Here is a 21,148-nt window from a genome sequence, read left to right on the forward strand (position 1 = left end):
AATCAGAGCCCAGAACTCTCTAAGCGCAAGGCCTATATAACCACTTGAAGCTCATTTGAACTTCAGCTTCTGCATGTCCAAACCTGCTCTTCCTGCATCCATGGTTCCCTGACTCAGCGAGTGACAGCAGCATCCAGTCAGCTGCACAAAGTGTCATCCATAACCTTGGCTGCCAAGTCCAGTCCAGCAGAAAAGCTCTGCTGATTTTGCCTCCCAAATCTCCCAGGAACTCATCATCTCTCTGTCTCCATCGCCCTCCTGGCACACAGTGCCTCCACCTTGCTTGACCACTACAGTAGTCTCCTAATTGGTCACCCCGGATCTGTTCCTGCTCCTGTCTGGTGTGTTTGCACCCCTGCAACCAGAGTGATCTTTAAAACATATAAATCTGACCTCACTTCTTTATTTCAAACCTTTAGTGGCTTCTCATTGATCTTAAAGAATAAAATCTTCCTGGCGAAGGTCGGCCCCCACATGCCTCTCCAGCATCCTCCCTCACCCTCTCCCTCCCCTCTACGTACTCCTGGCCTTTTTTCAGCTTCCGCCAGTGGGCCACTGTCCTTCCTGCCACATGGCCCTTGTAGCATACTGTCCCCCCTCCCCCCCGAAAATGTTCCCTATGGTCATTAGCTTATTAACTCCTGCATGCCCTTCAGTAGTCTTCCCTGACTTCCTCAACAAGCTGAAATCCGCTACTGATGCTCTCAGAGCACATGAAACTCTTCTCTGTAGCACTTCCTACAGGTGCGATTTTACATATATCTTTGCATGTATTTTTTTTTATACCTGCCTCTCCCACTAGACCACAAGCTACACAAGGGCAAATTCTGGAACATGGGGCTCAATAAAATTGGTTGAAAGAACTGTGTCAAATATCTGAAGGGCTAACATAAGAGATTCTGTGTAGTTACAGAACTAGAATTTGTAAGTAAAAGTTATAGAAAAATGATAATATTTTACTGAATACCCACTATATGCCAGGTATTATAGTTTATTACATATTATATCTTATTTAATACAACAATATATGAAGTAGTAAAAATTATTGCCATATCCCAGAGAAGAAAATGTCTCTGTTAGGTTAGGCGACTTGCCCAAGGTAGCAGAGCCAGTAAACAGTGAAGCTGGTGGGAAGTGGGCCTGTTGGCTCCTTCCTATCTGTTCTTTCCAGGATGCTACCAGAGGAGAGGAGGTGGTGACCTATCCAGTACAGGAATTCTCAAACACAGGCTAGAGAAAACTGTGCTTGACAGGACTGTGGAAAGAAGCTCTTTCCACAGTTTCAGCTCCAAGGACCCCTTCTTAGGCCCAGCTGGTTCATTAGGCTGATTTTCTTCCTTAAGGCCAGAACTCAGCCTGGCTCAGTTCCTGCCACCAGACATCCTGCCCTCACCCACTGCATCCCTCAGAGCAGGGCTCTCCAACAGCAAGGCTCTCCATGATGACCAAGATGGTATATATCTGCACTGTCCAATAGGTAGCCACTAGAAACTTATGGCTACTGAGAGCTTGAAATAGGGCTAGTGCAACTAGGAACTGAATTTTAAATTTTATTTTAGTTAATTTAAGTTTAAATAGCCACAGGTAGCTGGCGGCTACCAAACTGAATGGTGCAGTCTTAGCATGCAGGGAACCATGACAGGGTCTGGCCAGCTCCCCCTTGCCTGCTCCCTTCAGAATGAAGCATATGGCCTTTTTCAGTTTCACACATACATAAAAGCTTCTTACAAAGATGGCATTGGACTGTGTATGCTGTTTTGTAATTTGTTTTTCTCCCCCTAATGATGGGTCGTACATGGTTCCAGGCCAGAATGCACAGAATGACCTCTTCTCTAAGGGTTGCCCAGTATTCTACATTGCTGCAATGACTTACATTTTATCTAACCTACCTTCAATGATGGACATTTGGGCTGTTTCCATTGTTTTCAGAGAACAACAACAAACACACATCAATAAAAATCTTTGCAGGTATATCTCTGTACCCAAGTGGGAGAATTTCAGCATGACATATTCCTAAAGATGGAGTTGCTAGGTCAAAGGGCAGTTATATTAAAAGTGTTGATAGATACTGCCAAATTGACCTTTCAAAGGCATGCCGGTGTCAAACTTCAACAAGTGTATGATTATGCTCCTACACCCTGGCCGACATTGAGGCTGTCAACTAATTTCTTTTTTCTTTTTTGCTAATCTTTTATTGTTTCTTTAATTTCTGATATTTTAAAATGTTTCTTTAGCTTACTCTTCCTTAATTGCTAATGAGGTTGACAGTCTTTCGTCTCTTTAAAAGGAATTTGTATTTCTTCAGTTTATCGCCTGTTCCTTCTTTTGCCAATATATCTATTGTTTCCTTTTCTTATTGCTTTGTAAGAGCTTTCCTATTACTTGTCTATTTCATAAACCATTTCTTCCCAAACTGTAATTTGTCTTTTAACCTTACTTAACGTTTGCCATAAAGCAGCTCTGTCAGTTTTGTGTTGTTCTTTGAGGATTTTAAATATTGACTGCTAAAGAAACAGGGAACAGAACAAACATGGGTATCTACAAAAGCATAACATACTTACACAGTCCTTACCACTTTGGTCTCTGGTCTCTTGCAAATGTACTTCAAATCCCAGCTTGAACACTTTCTCACTGTCTGATTGTAGGCAACTTTTTAAATCTCTCTTGAGTTTCAAGTCTGTAAAGTGGGAATAATAGAATTTGCTTATAGGAATTTGGGGAAACGTATAGCTCTGGCCTTGGCTGAAGACCTTCCCTTGCCTTTTCCTGCAGAAGGTTCATAAATCAAATCAGAATAATTGGTTTCTTTTAAAAACTGTATTTATTAGGATCTTCTAACTAAACAGGTTAGAAGCATGGTGATTGCAGAAATTAAAATTTGAGTACTTACGTGCCAAGTAAGGCGCACTGGACCGTGTTGATCGTTAACTACCGATGACGCTCTGGCGTGTGCATTATCCCGATTTTACGGGAAGCAACCGAGCTCAAGGAACCCAGTTTGTGGCCTAAGGCCAAACGCCTCACCACCCAGCCGCTTCCGCGCGCCTCCGCCAGGAAGCCTTCGGGGCACTTCTACTCTCACGGCCAAGCGGGTTAGAAGTGCCATTGGCGGATTGGGTGGAAAAGACCGCGGAACTTACTAGCCCAGCTTCTCGTGTGTCCGGCGCTCACAATTAAAACCCAACTTCTCGCCTCTCGGCTTCCCTTTGGTGCCTTTCGGGATATGTAGTCAGACGCGCGTCAGCCGGCTCCGGAGGAAGCAGAACAAGACTCCCATTCCCAGTATGCCCCGCGGCGGGCGGGTGCAGCCCCTATTCTCATCCTCCGCACTTTTCCCCCCTCCTTCCCTTCTCTTCTGAATTCTCCACTCTGGGCTTCTGTGAAATCCTTTGTCGCTCTCCCCATCTTTTTCTCGCATTTTTCACCATTCTTCCCCCTATTTCCGGGAGCCAATGAGAGACGTTGGCTCCTATTAAGCGACTGCTCGAGACTCGGGGTGCGCGAGGAGGATCTATACAAAGTGAGGGGGCCCAGGAGGGCGGGGGTGGCGGAAGTATAAGAGTTGAGTGAGAGGCGTAGAGTGGCAGGAAAGTAGGGGAGAAGTTAGGAAATCAGATGTTGTGGGTCAGGGTGAATGGGGTGAAGTAGACTTGTGGGGAAGGGGAAAGAGGCGGATTTAGATCTGGGAAGCATGAAAAGGAGAGGTAGTTTATTGCCGTGACGAGCGGAAGAAGTGGGCTAAGAAATAGAAGATGCGAAGGACTGACAGATTTGGAGCTTATAGACTGACTTGATCAGGAGTGGTGGAAGAGAGAGAGCACTGGGCTCAAGTTTGTCATTACTCAGCTAAAGATGAGACAAGTAATTGAAATACAAAATGATTTTGTAAGTATAGGAAAACTAGTAATTCTGTCACTTAGAATTTGAGAGAAGACTGGAGTAGAGGGCAGAAGTGGGGCGAGGAGGCAGGAAAGGAGGGAGGTTGATCAGGTTTTGGAGAAACAGAGGAGATGAGTGGCATGGGAAAGGAAACCACAGAAAAGACGGTGTTATGGTGGGGGCTGATGGGTTTAGAATCAGAATAAGGAAGGTCAGAGGTGACACTGGTATGGATCGTGGAAATGTGCTTCTAAACACTTGCATCTTCCAGGTAATGGAGAGCACCCCTTCAAGGGGTGGACTGAACCGAGTACACCTGCAATGCAGGAATCTGCAGGAATTCTTAGGGGGCCTGAGCCCTGGAGTGTTGGACCGATTGTATGGGCACCCTGCCACTTGTCTGGCTGTCTTCAGGTGAGGAGCACCCTTCATGGGAGGGACCATCGTAAGGAAATATAAGGGGACCTGCAGACTGGAATAAGTTCTTAGGGGTAGAAGCTTAGCAACCCTGAGGGGCTTGGAGATTACTCCAAAGTGTGGCAGGCCAAAATAGAGTTTGTGGGGACAACAGGACTGGTAAAGGTGTGTGGGGAGGTGAGATGAGATGTTTCAGAGGCAGTTAAGGGCAGAGATACAGATAAAAGGCAGCTTCTGATATTAACATTTAACCTCTACCCACCTACAGGGAGCTCCCACCTTTAGCTAAGAACTGGGTGATGCGGATGCTCTTTCTGGAGCAGCCTTTGCCACAAGCTGCTGTAGCCCTGTGGGTGAAGAAGGAATTCAGCAAGTGAGTCTCTCTTGCATTCTCAACCATATACAAGTTTCTCAACAGCTAGATTTCCCAAACTGCTGTTCCTTGGGATACTTCCAGGAAATATTAATAGGGATACCACAAAACTTGTAATTAAGTAAGTTTGGGAAACTCTGATACTGTATTTTCCTTCTTGGAGAGTTATGATGTCTATAACAAGGCTCTGATAGGTGTTGCAATAAAGATATTTGTCTTAAGAAGACATTGATTTCACTCGGTGGCACAGTTTTCCAAGGACCACCAGTTTAGAAAATGAAGAAATGGAGGCCTTTATGGGCTCCTTCTTTTTGTTCTCCAGACACCCCATTCACGTCTCTCCTGTTCCAGGGCTCAGGAGGAAAGTACAGGACTGCTGAGCGGCCTCCGTATCTGGCACACCCAATTGCTCCCTGGTGGTCTCCAGGGCCTCATTCTCAACCCCATCTTCCGCCAGAACCTCCGCATTGCCCTTCTGGGTGGGTATGTCACTTACATCTCTTCCTAAGCTAAGCCAGGGGAACTAGTAATTTAACTGCTGGAGGGGAAGCTCCGGAGGGGCCTCCGAGAACCTTGTGGGCTCCCCTTTTGGAAGCTCCTTTAGGAATAAGTTGGACCAAATGTACTGCATGGTACAGAAAATGTCTCCCACTCATGGCCCATGGGGATAAAGGTGGAAAGAGGACAGGGGGGCAGCAGGGAACAGACAGGGTTCCTTACTCTTGGTCCATCCTGGCCATAGGGGGAAGGCCTGGTCTGATGACACAAGTCAGCTGGGACCAGACAAGCACGCTCGGGACGTTCCCTCACTTGACAAGTACGCTGAGGAGCGATGGGAGGTGAGGACTTGGGACTCTGCATATCTCTGGTGTGCTTCTGCTTCCCATAGCCCTTAGTGGCATTGGTCTCTCCATTCTCTTTTGTTCCCCAGGTGGTCTTGCACTTCATGGTGGGCTCCCCCAGTGCAGCTGTCAGCCAGGACTTGGCTCAGCTCCTCAGCCAGGCTGGGCTTATGAAGAGGTGAGGAAGCCAGACATGCCAACAGCTCTCTGCTTTGCCATCTCCTTGGGTCCCTGATAAACTGTGTGTCTGGGGTGAGTCAGGATTGGAGAGAGTTGACTGAAAAAGGACAGCTGAGTGGAGTACAGCCAGAGATACCAAGAAGAGCTGTGAGAGGACAAGTGGAGCTAGTCGCCTTTCTCTGCACATCTCCATCATTGCCCCCTCTGTCTCTAGCACTGAGCCTGGGGAGCCGCCCTGCATTACCTCTGCTGGCTTCCAGTTCCTGTTGCTGGATACCCCTGCCCAGCTCTGGTACTTTATGTTGCAGTATCTGCAGACAGCCCAGGTGAGGAGCTGGTGCCAGTTGCCAGCATGTTCTGCTCTCCTCAGGTCTGACTGAGTGACTGCCGCCTACAGACGCTGTTCCCAGATTTTCTCCTCTCTATCCCTCTCCTCCCATTTTCTCCCTTCCATCTCTCCTCTTTTGTCTTTGCCCCTTTCTCCCTAGAGCCGGGGCATGGACCTAGTGGAGATTCTTTCCTTCCTCTTCCAGCTCAGCTTCTCCACTCTGGGCAAGGTAAGCAGGGGGCTGGAGGGTATGGAGATGGGAAGGGGAAATCAGGCTGTGGGGCAACAGAGTGAGAAGATGAAAATGAACACATAGTGACCAGAAGTGGGGAAAGAGGGACTCAGTGTATGGGGTTGGGGGAGAGAGGATGAGATGTGTTTTGGACCCCAGCTGGCCACCTCTCTTCCTCAGGATTATTCTGTGGAAGGTATGAGTGATTCTCTATTGAACTTCCTGCAACATCTGCGTGAGTTTGGGCTTGTTTTCCAGAGGAAGGTATGAGCACTCAGATCCATGGCTTCCAGGGAAGAAGAAGGGTGGTGTGTTGCCTTGGCCTTTGAAAAGGAGTGGGGTCTTGGGGCAGCAAGAAGCAGTTGCCAGGATTGAATACTTGAGTCCCTTGGTGGAGATAAGGTGAAGGTTGAGGTTCTGTATACCGGGAGGGATCTGATGTCTGAGGCAGAAGGTGTGGGGCAGTGACACCTGAGAGATGACATTTGCTCTTCCCCGTCCTTTCCAGAGGAAATCTCGGCGTTACTACCCCACGCGCCTGGCCATCAATCTCTCCTCAGGGGTCTCTGGAGCTGGGGGCACTGTGCATCAGCCAGGCTTCATTGTTGTGGAAACCAATTACCGACTGTATGCCTACACAGGTGAGGCCGGACAGGGCCCCTGGGAGAGCAGGCTGCAAGAGGGAGCTGGAGGGGGAAGGAAGCAGGAGGGAACACCAGTTTTTGTTCTGTTTACCTGGCTGTTTATGGAGCTTTCTGACATTTCTCATCACACTTGAAGGAAGGGCTTGAGGGGGTCTGGGTATAGGGTAGCCTCTTCATCCTTTCTTCCTACCCCTGGGTCAGAGTCGGAGCTGCAGATCGCCCTCATTGCTCTCTTCTCTGAGATGCTCTATCGCTTCCCCAACATGGTGGTGGCTCAGGTGACTCGGGAGAGTGTGCAGCAGGCCATTGCCAGTGGCATCACAGCCCAACAGGTATTCCCATGGAGGGAAGTGGGGGTGGGAAGACGGGCTACACTTGGGCTGTGGGATTCAGGCTTGTCACATTACGGGAGACCAGTGCCTGTTACAGTAGGTGGTGGTGAGTTGTCTGTGTTTGAGCACCAGGCACATGAGGAGAAATCAGGGCTTTAGGTGTGGGAATAGGCAGGCCCTTGAAGCAAAAAACAAAACAAAACAAAACATGGGAGGGAGGAGATATAGCTCCATATTTTTGTCTTGGCACTACCACTTCTTAGCTGTGTAAACTGGGCCTAAACTGCATAAACTGTTGCTTCACCTCTGTGAGCCTCAGTTTCCTCTTGTGGTAAATGACAGTTCTCACCTCACAGGGTTGTTGGGAGGATTCAATGAGAGAACAAAAGTAAAGCATTTAGCTCAGAGCCTGCCATGCAGTAAGTACTCAAAAAATAGTAGCTGCTGCTATTTTTAAGAAAGAAAAACAAAACAAGACTATGGAAAGGGCAAATGTGCCAGAGAAAGAATAGCAGACATAACCAGTGGGAGCAGCAACCTGAGATAACAGCTGAATAGGGATGGGTTGAGTTGATGACAGAGACATGGCTATGAGTTTTTAAACAGTAAGTTGATGTTCCATTGACATTAGGTGACAGCTCAGATGGCTTTCCTGCTCTTTTGCTTGAGCCCTCATCCCATTCTTGTCTGTTTTCCTAGATAATCCATTTCCTAAGGACAAGGGCCCACCCAGTGATGCTCAAACAGGTACAGAGAGGCACCAAGATGCCAGAGGCTGGGAGCCCCTGGCACCTGGCCATGAAATGATGGAAAAGGAAAAGAGGCATCCAAATCTGGGGAATGAGTGGACGGTGGGTTGTCTGGGGCAGTATACTTGAATCCCTACAGTCAACCTTTGCCCCCGCAGACACCAGTGCTGCCCCCCACCATCACGGACCAGATTAGGTTGTGGGAGCTGGAAAGGGACAGACTCCGGTTCACTGAGGGTGAGTGGCTTCTGGTGGCCCATTCTTGGTCCTTGGCTGGAGGAAGGGTAGACAGTTGTCTTGAGCTGAAAAAGCTTTTCGTGTGTTTTACTTTTCGTTTACTGCATGGTCTGAGAGAAATGCTGGCAAGACACTTTATATTTTGGGGTGAGTCAGTAGCAATGAAAAATTGTCCTCAATCAGTGCAACTGGATTTAGGTAGGAGAGGGCAAGTGGGAGGGATAATCTGCAGTATTTTTCTGGTTTTGGTGAGCATTAATAGGTTTTCTTATTGTATCATGTTGCCTTTCTGAATATGGCTGGATCACATTGTGTTAAGATAAGCCCCTGAGCAGACAGGCACAGAGAATTGGTTTTTAAAACTGCGCTGGGGACAAGGCCAGACCACCGCTGAGGCTGCCACGAAGAGGCTGAGATCACTCCCGGGCGCGTGGAGCTCCGGCCTCACATTCTCTACATCTCTCCTCTCTCCCCGCGCCTCCCGTCCTGCCGCCCCAGGCGTGCTGTATAACCAGTTCCTGTCTCAAGTGGACTTTGAGCTACTGCTGGCCCACGCGCGGGAGCTGGGCGTGCTGGTGTTCGAGAACTCGGCCAAGCGGCTCATGGTTGTGACCCCGGCCGGACACAGCGACGTCAAGCGCTTCTGGAAGCGGCAGAAACACAGCTCCTGAGTGCGGGACGGGGGCTGGGACCGGACCGGGACCGGGGCGGGCGGGACCGGGCGAGGCGGCAGCGTGACGGCGGGCGCGGCTGCTGAACTCAGGTGTTTTTTACTTACACGTCGGGATTTTTCTTATTTAATAAAGTTATGGAAGTGAGTTCTGCAGCCCCGGGTGCCTTCCTATGAGGTTTCCAGCTCCACGGTGGACTCCCTCCTCTCCCTCTTGGCGTCGACAGCAATTGGGCCGGGCCGGGCCGGGCGGGGCGAGGCGAGGCCAGCTACTGCGCATGCGCCGCGCGGGCTCCACCTCCAGGCGCCGCGCGGGTGGTTGGTCAAGTTACCGGGTGGGCTTCGCAGGTGACCTTTCTTTCCTCCCGCCGCGGGGCGTCCTGGGACTGTGGCGGAGTCGCCGGGTGAGCGCGCGCCGGACGGCCTCCAGGAAGTGGGAGGCGCTGCGGGACCAGGGCCCACGCGCTGGGACGGGCGGGAAGGCCCGGCCGCGCAGGGCTAGCGGCACTGCGGGCGGCGTGTGGGCAGGCGGAGATCGCAGGGACCCTGAGGAACTGCTTGCTGGCTTTTAGGAGCGCGGGTGCGCAGCATCGTCCTCAGTCCTCGAGGCCTCTCCCGTACGTGTGTCACAGCCGTGTCGTAGATGCCTAGGCTGAGGGTCAGCGACTCCGACCCTGCTCCAGAAGAGCCCTGGTCTTTGTGGCTCCAGGGTTTCTTCCCCATTGACACCAAGCACTCCAGTCCTCAAGGAGGAAGGGTCGTGTGGGAAGGGATAGACCCTTAGACCAGTGATAGTAGGAGGCAGGGAATAAGGAATAAGGGGAGTGATTTTAGGGGGTGTGACTCTCCCCAATCCCCATATCCTCCTAATGTGCTCTCTGTCCGGAACAGATCTGGGTCCCTTTCCAAACACTCCTGATGCCTCATTTGCCTCTGGCCTCTTTTCGACCACCACTTTGGGGGCTGAGGCCCTCACGGGGCCTCCCCAGGTCCCATCCCCTTTCTACACAGCCAGAGCCCCATGGATCTCCCATCTCCCGGAGGAACCGAGAAGCCAAACAGAAGCGCCTGCGAGAGAAGCAGGCGGCGCTGGAAGCTGGGAGAGTCGGGAAGAGCAAGGTTAGGAGCCGGACAGCTTGTCTTTGGGTCTCTAAGGCTTGGGAGGGGGCTGGAGGAAACTCGGGCTGGAATCCAGATGGATGGGATATTCTATTAATTGCATCCCGTCCTCCTTCTCCCTCCTTGCAGTCCCTTGCAGAATCTAGTAAGGCCTGGAGTCCTAAGGAGATAATATTGTATGAAATCCCTACAGAACCTGGTGAAAAGAAAGGTAACTAGAGAACTTGAAGGCCTTTTCTGTCACATTTTTGTTGCCCATTTGGTTTGTGAAATGCAGCCTGGGAACAAAGTTTGGTAGTTAGTGGAGCTCTCTGCCATCTCCACAGATGTCTCTGGGCCCCTGCCTCCTGCATACAGCCCCCGATATGTTGAAGCTGCCTGGTACCCATGGTGGGTGCGAGAGGGTTTTTTCAAACCAGAATATCAGGTTAGTACCTGTCAGGGAGGGGTAAATGCTCTCCAGGACAGAGTGGTCCTTGAGCACAACTGAGCCTCAGAGTCGAGCTCACATTGCAGACCCTGTCTTCTTTTGGCCCCTGGAGTCTCCAAAGGTTTTTTTTGGCAGGTCCCCTCCCATCCCCTTCCTGTTATTTGCAGGACAGTTCTATCCTAGACTTCTTCCTGCCTTGGAGACACCAGAGGGTGCTATTCCCCCAGGTGACACCCAATCCTCTCTGCCCTTTGGCTTTTCTCCTTCTAGGCCCGGCTGCCCCAGTCCACAGGGAAGACCTTTTCCATGTGTATCCCACCGCCCAATGTCACTGGCTCCCTACACATCGGCCATGCACTCACGGTGGCCATACAGGACGCCCTTGTGCGCTGGTGAGAGGGGAATGGGGGCTGCTTGAGTTCTAGGAGGGGAAGTAGAAAGTGCGGGAATGAGGGAGAATAAACATGTAAGCCTAGGGGCTCAGGTAAGGGTATTTCTGTTACAGGCACCGGATGCGTGGGGATCAGGTGCTGTGGGTGCCTGGCACAGATCATGCAGGAATTGCTACACAAGTATGTCTTTTGTGACATTTTCCTTTTCTTGGGTGAAAGTGATTTCCCCCTGAGCAATCTGACTGTTCATTTGCGCCCTAATCCTACTGCAGGCTGTGGTGGAGAAACAGCTGTGGAAGGAGCAGGGGGTGAGGAGACACGAGCTGAGCCGGGAAGACTTCCTCAGGGAGGTGTGGCAGTGGAAGGAGGCGTGAGTATGACAGGCCAGGCTGGAGGGCCCGATGTGGCAGGTTTGGGTCCTTGCTTCCCACCACTTTCTCTCCTAACTTGTGGTCCTTGGCTCTTCCTAGTATGTCCCTCACTTCCTCAGAGATGTAAGCTGTGTAGCTCCTTAGAATTTGCTGGAGTCTTAAAGCTCTGTGTGTGTGTGTGTACTATATATACATTAAAATATACACATTAACGTGTGTGTGTATATATATTGTTTCCGTCTACTTATCCCATTTTTCTTTGTCTAGGTTTCATTACCTCTTCCGCTCTCACATACTGACCTTCCCATTCCCATGAAATTATCCTCATTTTCCCAGGTTTCTTACCACGTGCCATCTTCTCTGTGTAACTTCCTTGGATTTTCTACAAATTGGCTGCTCCTCTTGCTGTAGAACTTTATGCTTCTTTTAATTTCATAGAAAGCCCCATACTGGGTTTGTGAGCCTTTCTCCATTAGCTTCTAGAGGCTACATCAATGCTATACTCACTTTTTATTTTCCTCCAGCACTCGGCATTGCTGGGGACATCACTGGGCCTGGTACACATGGGAGGTGCTGGGGACATATTTACTGACAAGGATCTTTCTGGGCACAGGAAAGGTGGAGAGATCTGTGAGCAGCTGCGAGCTCTGGGTGCCTCCCTGGACTGGGATCGAGAACGTTTTACCATGGATGCTGTGAGTGTTCCGTGCCTTAGTCCCTGTGGGTGTTAGTGGGGGTGTTTAGGGCTCTGTGTGGGGAAGGGGGTTGTTGGGTCTGTTGGGGCAGGGAGGTGGGAATGCCTGGGTCCCTGACTGGGCTGGGAAGCGGCTGTTATATGTGGACACCCAGGTTGTTCTAGGGCTCTTCAGTGGCTGTGACCGAAGCCTTTGTGCGGCTCTACAAGGCGGGGTTGTTGTACCGGAGCCATCAGCTTGTCAACTGGTCATGTGCTTTAAGATCAGCCATCTCAGACATTGAGGTGAGGCAGAGGAAGAAGTGAGACCTCTGAGAAAGGGTAGTTGAGTGGTTAGAGGTCAGACCCTGGAGCCAGACTGCCTGGATTCAAGTCTGAGTCCTGCCACTAACAGCTGTGTGACTTTTGGCGGGCTATTTAGTCTTGTTTAACCTCCTCAATTTGTTAATTAGAGACGATGGAATGCCTGCATTAGGGGGTTGTTGTAAAAATTAAATAAGAACTCATGTAAGGTGCTCAGCACAACACCTGACCGTGGCTTGACTGCTTAATGAATATTTACTGTAATTGTGACTGCACAAAACTGAGTGAGGGGAGAGGGGGTGGCTCTCAAATCCTCTGAATGGCTTTTAGATGGATTGCAGGGAGGCTGGGGTGGACAGCTGAGTGGCGGTGGGAAGCCTGGATATGAGCTTTGCAGGAGGGCTGCTCTCTGACCCAGCTTCCTCAACACCTCCAGGTGGAGAGCCGGCCCCTGTCTGGCCGTACGGAGCTTCTATTGCCCGGCTGCCCCACCCCTGTGTCTTTTGGCTTCCTACTGTTTGTTGCCTTCCCCGTGGATGGAGAGCCTGGTGCGTGTAGTCCTCTGAAGGGTCGCCCACTTACCGGTTTCCCCGGTTTTCTTGTGCCTACGTTGGGCTGCTGGGAACTCACGTGAACCTTGGTAGTGTTCACATCATTGTGGGCACTTACCCAGGATATTCTGGGGATGTAAGAAAAGTGCATGTGGTCACTGCCCTTTGGGAGCTTGGTGTAATTCTGCAGGAATCTGCTACCCAAGGAAAGAGACAAAAGATCAGTTCTAAAGTGTGGTTTGTACAGTAAGTGTTCTAAAGAGTTCAGAGAAGGGGAAGATACATGAGCTGGAATAGCCAGAGGAAGTTGCTTATAGGAGGAGCTGATGCTAGCCCTGAAGAATGTGCAGCATTTGTGATTCGGACACTGAGAATCCCCACTGTCCGCTGGGCACCCAGCAAGGATTCTAGTTGTTTTTTTAGTGCTGTCCCCATTTCTCCCATGCAGTTATCGAGGAATTCCTTAGCACCAGACACCCTCTCGGGCTTCTGGTCATGAGCTTACAGGAAGTCCCAGGCTTCCATCAACACTGCTTCTTGTTCTCTAGTTATTCCTGGGGACCTGCTTCATGTCGACTGCTCCCTGCACCTGCCCTTTTCCAGTTCTATTGGCTTTAGCTATGTCGGGAGTGAGGAATGAGGGTGATGACCAGCTATTAGTGCTTGAATGTTTGTCTTCAGATGCAGAGGTCGTGGTAGGAACCACGAGGCCAGAGACGTTGCCTGGAGATGTGGCCGTGGCTGTTCATCCCGAGGACTCTCGATACACAGTAATATGCAGCGGCCCATTGCCTTCTCTTCCTGTCCTTTGAAGATGGTAGCTCCTTCCCTCCTACTTCTGCTTTCCTTTCCTAAGTCGTCTTGTCTCATCTCAGCTCTGCAATGGCTCAGATTCTACTCCCTTCTCTTCTTGATGTTAAACTTTTTCTGTAGCACAAAGGTTGACAAATCGACCTGTGGACCAAAGCCAGCCTGCTTCCTATTTTTGTATGAGCCACACTCTGTCATTTGTGCATTGTCTGTAGCTGCCATTATATATATTATCTAATTCAGCTACAGTGTCAGAGCAGAGTAATTGTACAGAGACTTAACTTGCCTCTTGGCCCCAAAACCTAAAGTATATACACTCTGGTCCCTTAAGAAAACGTGTGCTGACCTTGCTCCAGCTCTTTACCTTCTGGTTTCCACCCTCTGATTCCTGGGGTTCAGCCCAGTCCTTTCCACCCCACCCTCATGCCTGTCCCTGATCTCTGTCCCTTCCCTTCAGCATCTACACGGGCATTGGCTTCGTCACCCCTTGACAGGGCAGCTTCTCCCCCTCATCACAGACTCTGCTGTTCAGCCGCATGTGGGCACAGGTGAGTGGAGATCAGGGGAGGGAGAGAGAGTTGAGGGTTCTGGGGAGAGGGGAGGGAGCCAGGAGGAGGAGGAGGATCATGGGGCAGAGAGTATAGGGTCGTCTGAATGGGTAGTGGGGAACAAAAAGGCATAGACAGAGAAGAAGAGGGGCGGGGTGAGCGATGATAATACAGCTGGAGAAGAAGCCAAGGTGAGGTTCTTGCTCACTGTAGTTGTGCTCCCCCAGGGGCAGTGAAGGTGACTCCAGCTCACAGTCCTGCCGATGCTGAGATGGGGGCCCGACATGGCTTGAGCCCCCTGAGTGTCATTGCAGAGGATGGGACCATGACCTCTCTCTGTGGGGACTGGCTGCAGGTGATACCAGACTCAGTGTTACCTCATCCTTTGGGGGCACCCTCCTCCTCTCCTTCCCCCTCTCACTTTCTTGTTTCTCTAGAGGCTTCTCATTTTCACCATTGCCATTTTCCCCAGGGTCTTCACCGATTTGTGGCCCGGGAAAAGATTATGTCTGCGCTGAGGGAGCGGGGCCTGTTCCGGGGCCTCCGGGAGCACCCCATGGTGCTGCGCCTGTGCAGGTAATCCCATCTTAAATCCTTTATCAAGGGCCACCCCCAAGGGAACAGATGAGGCTTATGTGCAATGACAGGCTGGGTTCCACCCTCCCTGCAGTAGAATACAAGTTCTGTGTTGATATATTCGCTGCTGTCTCCTCAGTGCTGAGGGCCTGGCTTGTAGTAGGATCCTGTGTCCCTGGGAGAAGGCACAGGGCCTGAGGACCAGTGGACTCACCCTGTCTCCCTTTCAGCCGTTCTGGGGATGTGGTAGAATACCTACTGAGGAGCCAGTGGTTTGTCCGCTGCCGGGAAATGGGGGACCGAGCTGCCAAGGTGAGGCTGTCCTGCAAGGAAGGACTGGGCTGTGGGTGGGGGAGCTCCCTGAGAATTGGGATGGAGAAACAGTAGGCTGGAGAACCTCCTGCCCTGAAGACCTCTCTAGCTGCGGTAATTGGGAGGAGGGTAGTGTGGGATGGAGGCAAGGTGGCCCAGAGAGGGCTGGCTCGAACCCTCACTCAAGCCCGGAATCTTTGCAGGAGGCCAGGAAGTCCTTTCTGAGTTTTAAAACCACCTCAGAGGCCACTTGTCCCATCCGGGAGGCACACGTGCAGGAAGGGAAGCCTTGTCTAAAGCCCCTTTTCCCTCCAGGCTGTGGAGTCGGGGGCCCTGGAGCTGAGCCCCTCCTTCCACCAGAAGAACTGGCAGCACTGGTTTTCCCACATTGGGTAAGGGGAGCTTTCATGGAGGTGGGGAGAGTCCCCTGGTTATGCTGAGGTGTCACTGCTGATCTCTTGGCAGGGACTGGTGTATCTCCCGGCAACTGTGGTGGGGCCATCAGATTCCAGCCTACCTGGTCACGGAGGGGCATGCAAAGGTTGGTAGGAGGAAGCTGAGGGGAGGCCTGGGAGTGGCAGGAAGAGGGTAGCTGAGGAGTCAGGGCTGCCAGTGCCAGTCCCGGCTGTTGCCTGCTACTGTGCGTGTGGTCTCAGTCATGTGACCTACTGCACAATGGAAGCTCCTGGGTCTGGGCCGGAGTTCCTTCCCCTCTCCCCCAGAGTGGGCCAGCCACTCTCAGACCACACAAGAGGGCATGAAACTCAGTGATGTTTACACCTGTATTAGTCCGTTTGTGTTGCTATAACAGATATACCTGAGACTGGGTAATTTATAAAGAACAGAGATTTATTTGGCTCACCATTCTGGGACATCTGCATCTGGCACGGGCCTCAGGCTATTTCTACTAATGGTGGAAAGTGGCAGGCAGCCAGCGGGTACAAGCAGATCACATGGTGAGAGGAAGCAAGTGGGGAGGAGATGCCAGGGTCTTTAAACAACCAGCTCTCATGAGAACTCACTCATTAATCCCCCCTCACCTAGGGAGAGCACTGATCCTTTCATGAGGGATCCGCCCCCATGGCTCAATCAATTTCCAACACTGCCACATTGGGGATCAGATTTCCACATGAGTTTTGGCGGGGACAACACATCCAAACTCTATCAACACCTGTCAGTTGTTACTCTTCTCCCCCCTCCCCCACACCTTACTCTTTTTGCAGGGCGACAGGGAGGAGTGTTGGGTGGTCGGGCGGTCAGAGGCTGAAGCCAGGGAGGTAGCAGCAGAACTGACAGGGAGACCAGAGGCGGAGCTGGCCCTGGACAGGGGTGAGTGTTTGAGTGGGCAGGGGAGGGGAGGGGACAGGGCGTCTGAGTCTACAAGGGAGCAGGACTGAGATGGAGAAGGTAGGGCTAGGGAAGCTGAGAGTGAAGCCAGAGGTGAGGGCCCTGGTTTTGGGGGTGGGGGTTGGCCTGGAAGGGTGGGCAGCAGCGGTCTGAGGTCCTAGAAGCCAAGGTTCCAGTTGTCCCCATTCCCTGTTCTGTTTTGCAGACCCAGATGTCCTGGACACATGGTTCTCTTCGGCTCTTTTCCCCTTTTCTGCCCTGGGCTGGCCCCAAAAGGTGAGACGGGTTGAGAGGGAGAGTGAAAGTGGTGGGATGATGAAGAAGGAGGACAGCTGGCCCTGCAGTCTCCAGATAGCCGCAGGCCGGAGCTTGGGCCTCTCACTGTTGTCTTTTCCTCTTAGACCCCAGATCTTGCTCGTTTCTACCCCCTGTCACTTTTGGAGACGGGCAACGACCTTCTGCTGTTCTGGGTGGGCCGCATGGTTATGCTGGGCACACAGCTCACGGGGCAGCTCCCCTTCAGCAAGGTAACAGCCCTTCGGTGCCCTGCCCCTTTCTGTGACTCCCCAGTTTCCCCCAAACCTGTCTTCCTTTCTTCTGTTCCCTAATGTGTTTTCCATGTTTCCAATTCCTTTTTACTGGTTCACTTCCCACCCTAACCCCTAAAGTACGGAGGCCAAGAGATCCCAGGAGACTCTCCAGGGAAAAGTTGTCCAAGACCCCCTCTGTTGACTCCCTCCGTGCCCCTAGGTGCTCCTTCATTCCATGGTTCGGGACAGGCAGGGCCGGAAGATGAGCAAGTCCTTGGGGAATGTGCTGGACCCCCGGGACATCATCAGTGGGGTGGAGCTGCAGGTGAGGATGAAGAGCTGGCTCTAGGCAGGGGGGTTGTGGGAGGGAGGAGGGGAGGGACGTGGTGTGAGGGACAGTGGGTGTGACCCTTGTAGAGGTGGGCTTTCGACCTAGACCTGTGAATTACTCCCTCTCCCCAGGAGCTGCAGGCAAAGCTGAGAGATGGCAGCTTGGACCCCACAGAGCTGGCCATTGCAGCTGCAGCACAGGCGAGTTGTGCATTTGCCCCCTCCCAACCTCTAGCTGGGGCCACTGGTTTCCTCCAAAACCCAGGCCTCTGGCCCTGTAGCCTCATAGGCATTTGCCACCTTTCTTCTTTCTCTGGTTGCAGAAAAAGGACTTTCCTCATGGCATCCCCGAGTGTGGGACAGATGCGTTGAGATTCACGCTGTGCTCCCATGGAGTTCTGGGTGAGGTGGGGTGAGAGGTGTTGGGGTGAGCAGAGGGCAGTGGGCGGGATCGAGGACTTCTGTGCCTCTGCCACCCCAGCAGACTCCCTCCATTCTCTTCCCTCGAGGGGGTGACTTGCACCTGTCTGTCTCGGAGGTCCTGAGCTGCCGGCATTTCTGCAACAAGATCTGGAATGCCCTGCGCTTTATCCTCAAAGTCCTAGGGGAGAAATTTGTACCTCAGCCTGCAGAGGAGGTGAGAGAAAGCAGAGGTGCTTGGGAGTGGGGGAGTTAGCTGTCTGAGGGCTGAAGGCAGCATCTGGAGGGAAAGGAGGCAAGGGTGTGGGAGCTGAGCTGGCCTGGTCCTGAAGTCCCCGCTGCCCACAGCTGTCTCCCTCCTGCCCCATGGATGCCTGGATCCTGAGCCGCCTTGCCCTTGCTGCCTGGGAGTGCGAGCGGGGCTTCCTCACCCGGGAGCTCTCACTGGTCACCCACGCGCTGCACCACTTCTGGCTCCACAGCCTCTGTGACGTCTACCTGGTGAGCAAGGCCACTCCTGCAGGCCTGCTTCAGGTTCCCCTTGAGTCGGGTTCCATGGCAGAGCTTCTGATTGTCCCCTCAGTAGGAAAAGACTCACATGCTGGGCTCTGAGAGAGAGTGGTGGCTTTTAGGCTGAGGGTTCTCACGCTGGGCCCCAGAGGGCTCACTGACCACGGCTTGCCCAGCCAACTGCAGAGTGGCTCCTTCAGAAGGTTGGGGTGGGGCGTCGAGCATGTTCATTTCTTGTCCAAGGTGATGCTGATGCTGCTGACTCCGGACCACTGCCCTAGTTCACTGCCCTTATCCCCTTAACCTCTGTCCCTTCTCATAAGCAAATACTCCATGATTTTTCCTAAACTATGCATGTCTCCCTGCAAGTCTTACTCTCACCACCTCTGAGAATCACTGCCCTGGATTTCCCCTCTTCACATGCTCCAGAGTGTCCTGGGACAGCTGATGGTGTCAGAGATGCTAAGTGCTTCTGCCTGTCCCTGCCTCCCAGGAACTGCCACTGTTTACCCACAGCATTCCCACTGGTAGTTAGGGCAGACTGTGGAGGATGGACGAGGCTGTGGGCCTGGCCTCTGAACCCCTGGCTTCCTCCCTAGGAGGCCGTGAAGCCGGTGCTGTCGCGCTCACCCTGCCCTTCAGAGCCCTCTCAGGTCCTGTTCTCCTGCGCTGACCTTGGGCTCCGGCTCCTTGCCCCGCTAATGCCCTTCCTGGCTGAAGAGCTCTGGCAGAGGCTGCCCCAAAGGCCTGGCTGCCCCGCTGCCCCCAGCATCACTATTGCCCCCTACCCCAGTGCCCACAGCTTGGTGAGTCATGGGTACCTGGTCTCTTGGAGCAGACTACTGGTGAAGGGCTGGGGAGCAGCCTTCTAAAAGGCTTTGCTGCTGTGGGGTCATTTATAGTAGTGGTTTATACTGTACTGTGGAGCCTTTGGGAGGATGGATTGTTCCTGCAGTGTTGCTGGGATAGCTCTAGGGTCTTAGGGGGCAGTATTGGCATAGTGGTCAAGAGCAAGACTCTGTTGCTAGACTGGTACTTATTAGCTGTGTGACTGTGCTTCAGTTTCCCCCATCTTTAAACTGAGGACAGTGATAGTACATGTCATGGTTGTGATAAGGATTAGATGAGTTAGTAACAGGGTGTCCCTAAAATCTCAGTGTGATTTAATAACTTCAAGAGGATAAATGCTACAAACTCACCCCAAATTTATTTATTTATTTATTTTTGGTGGCTGGCTGGTACTAGGAACTGAACCCATGACCTTGGGGTTATAAGTCTGTGCTCTAACCAACTGAGCTAACCAGCCAGCCCTCACCCCAAATTTAAACTATTTGAATTTATTTTATCCTTAGTTGGTTTTGTGAACTTTGAATGATACATTCAAATTTTTATTTATTATTTAAGTTTTATCATTACACATGTAAACGTTTTTTGTGGCCCTTTACCAATTTCTCTTTACCCCTGCTGCCTGTCCCCCTTTTGCCACCTCTTGTGTCCTCAGTTCCATTCTCTCCTTTTGAAAGTTCAAGGAATTATCATATACTTAAATTCTTATTTATATTTGGCTGTTTGCCATCTTCAATCAGAGCAACTAAACAGACATCAATCACTGATCATTTAAAAGCTTCTTAGATGACTTCCCACTTTTTGCCGTGTTCCTTGATATGGTGAATTTTGTGTATGGTGTTGAGGACAGATCCTGTTTCCCTCAGAAGGTGAGGGTGGGTGTGTTGAGGATAGATCCAGGAGAGTTGATAGAGTCTCCCAGGAGCCCCTTTGCCAACTTGTATACCCCCTTGCCAGGAGCACTGGCGCCAGCCCGAGCTGGAGCAGCGCTTCTCCCGGGTCCAGGAGGCTGCACAGGCACTGAGGGCTCTCCGAGCCACGTACCAGCTCACCACAGCCCGGCCCCGAGGTGAGGTGGGTCCTGAGCTCCTGATCTCTGCAGGAAGAAAAGGCAGATGAGGAAAAAGGGAAAGCTTGAGGGCAGACCAAAGAGTTAGGAGGTTCAGGATGGGAGCTGATGTCTTGACCCTGACAATGTCCCGCTCTTCACCAGTGCTGCTGCAGAGCCCTGAGCCTGGGGAGCAGGGCCTCTTCCAGTCCTTCCTGGAGCCCCTGGGCACCCTGGGCCACTGTGGGGCCGTGGGCTTCTTACCCCCAGGTACAGCAGCTCCCACCGGCTGGGCCCAGGCTGCACTAAGTGGCACACTTCAGGTCTACATGGAGCTGCAGGTGACTGGTGGGGATCGGAGGGGGAAGGGAGGAATTTGGAAGAATGTTGGGAGGAAAGGAAGGGCCCTTAGAATGGAGAAGATGGAGGCCTTGAGCAGGCTGCAGAGGCCCGAGCCTTCTCTTCCCGTGCTACCCCAGGGTTTAGTGGACCCGCAGACACATCTTCCTCTGCTAGCTGCCCGAAGGCACAAGTTGCAGAAGCAGCTGGACAGCCTCCTAGCCCAGGCCCCATTGGAAGGGGTGGCAGAGACTCAGATGCAGCAACGGGTGAGGCTGGGCAGGCCCCCCAGGAGGCCTGGCTCCCTGGGGGGGTGTGGGCTGGGAGGGATATGCCCTGCACCGACCCTCCCTCTTCTTTCCTCATCCAGCTCTCTTCCCTACAATTGGAACTGTCGAAACTGGACAGGGCAGCCTCGCACCTCCAGCAGCTGATGGAGGAGTCTCCTGGCCCCGGGGAGCTCAAGCCGTAACTCCCCATCCCTGTCTGTTTTCCTCCCTCTCAGACCCATCTTTGGGGACAAACAGATTTGTCAGCCGTTTTGGTGCGATTGGACTATGTGGCCCACTGCTCTCATTTTGTAAATGAGGAAACACTGTCTTGGTCATGGTGACCGTGGTGTCCTCAAGAAGCTCACCTCACTGCCAGGCCTCCCTCCCGTGCAGCCCCACCTGGAAGTTTGGGAAGGAGGAGATTCAGATAAACACTTTTAAAATCCTAAACATGTCTGTGTGTGGTCCTTTTATCCCCCTTTCCCCTAGTGGTGACTTTCTTGCCTCTCAGTTCCCT

The 21,148-nt window shown here is 52.1% G+C and overlaps 2 protein-coding genes across 5 annotated transcripts; both read left to right on the forward strand.

Moving 5' to 3' along the window:
- The first annotated feature begins 3,323 nt into the window (after positions 1 to 3,323).
- Positions 3,324 to 9,031, forward strand: GTF2H4 (general transcription factor IIH subunit 4). Of its 2 annotated transcripts, none has more exons than XM_063096814.1 (14): positions 3,324 to 3,520; positions 4,151 to 4,293; positions 4,565 to 4,669; positions 5,021 to 5,152; positions 5,412 to 5,508; positions 5,601 to 5,689; positions 5,906 to 6,017; positions 6,180 to 6,248; positions 6,432 to 6,515; positions 6,760 to 6,892; positions 7,097 to 7,227; positions 7,927 to 7,974; positions 8,135 to 8,213; positions 8,712 to 9,031. In XM_063096814.1, the coding sequence occupies exons 2-14, from the start codon at positions 4,154 to 4,156 to the stop codon at positions 8,882 to 8,884; spliced, it is 1,392 nt and encodes a 463-aa protein (XP_062952884.1). In that variant the 5' UTR covers positions 3,324 to 3,520; positions 4,151 to 4,153; the 3' UTR covers positions 8,885 to 9,031. The 2 variants fall into 2 exon arrangements, with proteins under 2 accessions (XP_062952884.1, XP_062952885.1); XM_063096815.1 differs by having other exon boundaries at positions 3,324 to 3,496.
- A 175-nt stretch (positions 9,032 to 9,206) lies between these two features.
- VARS2 (valyl-tRNA synthetase 2, mitochondrial) lies at positions 9,207 to 21,058 on the forward strand. 3 transcript variants are annotated; one of them, XM_063096812.1, is made up of 30 exons: positions 9,207 to 9,287; positions 9,775 to 10,002; positions 10,132 to 10,213; positions 10,329 to 10,429; positions 10,703 to 10,824; positions 10,938 to 11,004; positions 11,097 to 11,194; positions 11,809 to 11,890; positions 12,055 to 12,174; positions 12,629 to 12,740; positions 13,425 to 13,513; positions 14,011 to 14,101; positions 14,329 to 14,456; positions 14,574 to 14,677; positions 14,908 to 14,989; positions 15,305 to 15,381; positions 15,455 to 15,530; positions 16,213 to 16,318; positions 16,542 to 16,612; positions 16,738 to 16,863; positions 17,087 to 17,191; positions 17,329 to 17,397; positions 17,520 to 17,598; positions 17,706 to 17,833; positions 17,965 to 18,117; positions 18,726 to 18,932; positions 19,930 to 20,041; positions 20,186 to 20,361; positions 20,500 to 20,628; positions 20,730 to 20,927. In XM_063096812.1, exons 2-30 carry the CDS (start codon positions 9,802 to 9,804, stop codon positions 20,829 to 20,831), a joined length of 3,195 nt encoding a protein of 1,064 aa, XP_062952882.1. In that variant the 5' UTR covers positions 9,207 to 9,287; positions 9,775 to 9,801; the 3' UTR covers positions 20,832 to 20,927. The 3 variants fall into 3 exon arrangements, with proteins under 3 accessions (XP_062952882.1, XP_062952881.1, XP_062952883.1); XM_063096811.1 differs by lacking the exon at positions 9,207 to 9,287 and adding an exon at positions 9,308 to 9,500; XM_063096813.1 differs by lacking the exons at positions 9,207 to 9,287; positions 20,186 to 20,361 and adding an exon at positions 9,308 to 9,500 and having other exon boundaries at positions 20,730 to 21,058.
- Positions 21,059 to 21,148: the final 90 nt, after the last annotated feature.

The sequence above is a fragment of the Cynocephalus volans genome, chromosome 5, assembly GCF_027409185.1.
Source record: "Cynocephalus volans isolate mCynVol1 chromosome 5, mCynVol1.pri, whole genome shotgun sequence".
Taxonomy (NCBI): domain Eukaryota; kingdom Metazoa; phylum Chordata; class Mammalia; order Dermoptera; family Cynocephalidae; genus Cynocephalus; species Cynocephalus volans.

Excerpts from the sequence above, each read along its gene's own strand:
- GTF2H4 (XM_063096814.1), top strand. The coding sequence starts at position 4,154 with ATGGAGAGCACCCCTTCAAGGGGTGGACTGAACCGAGTACACCTGCAA. Across the intron at positions 5,153-5,411 it reads CGCATTGCCCTTCTGGGTGG|GGGGAAGGCCTGGTCTGATG; the intron begins GTATGTCACTTA and ends TCCTGGCCATAG. Across the intron at positions 6,018-6,179 it reads AGTATCTGCAGACAGCCCAG|AGCCGGGGCATGGACCTAGT; the intron begins GTGAGGAGCTGG and ends CTTTCTCCCTAG.
- VARS2 (XM_063096812.1), top strand. The coding sequence starts at position 9,802 with ATGCCTCATTTGCCTCTGGCCTCTTTTCGACCACCACTTTGGGGGCTG. Across the intron at positions 16,319-16,541 it reads GGAGCTGGCCCTGGACAGGG|ACCCAGATGTCCTGGACACA; the intron begins GTGAGTGTTTGA and ends TCTGTTTTGCAG. Across the intron at positions 18,118-18,725 it reads GCCTCTGTGACGTCTACCTG|GAGGCCGTGAAGCCGGTGCT; the intron begins GTGAGCAAGGCC and ends CTTCCTCCCTAG.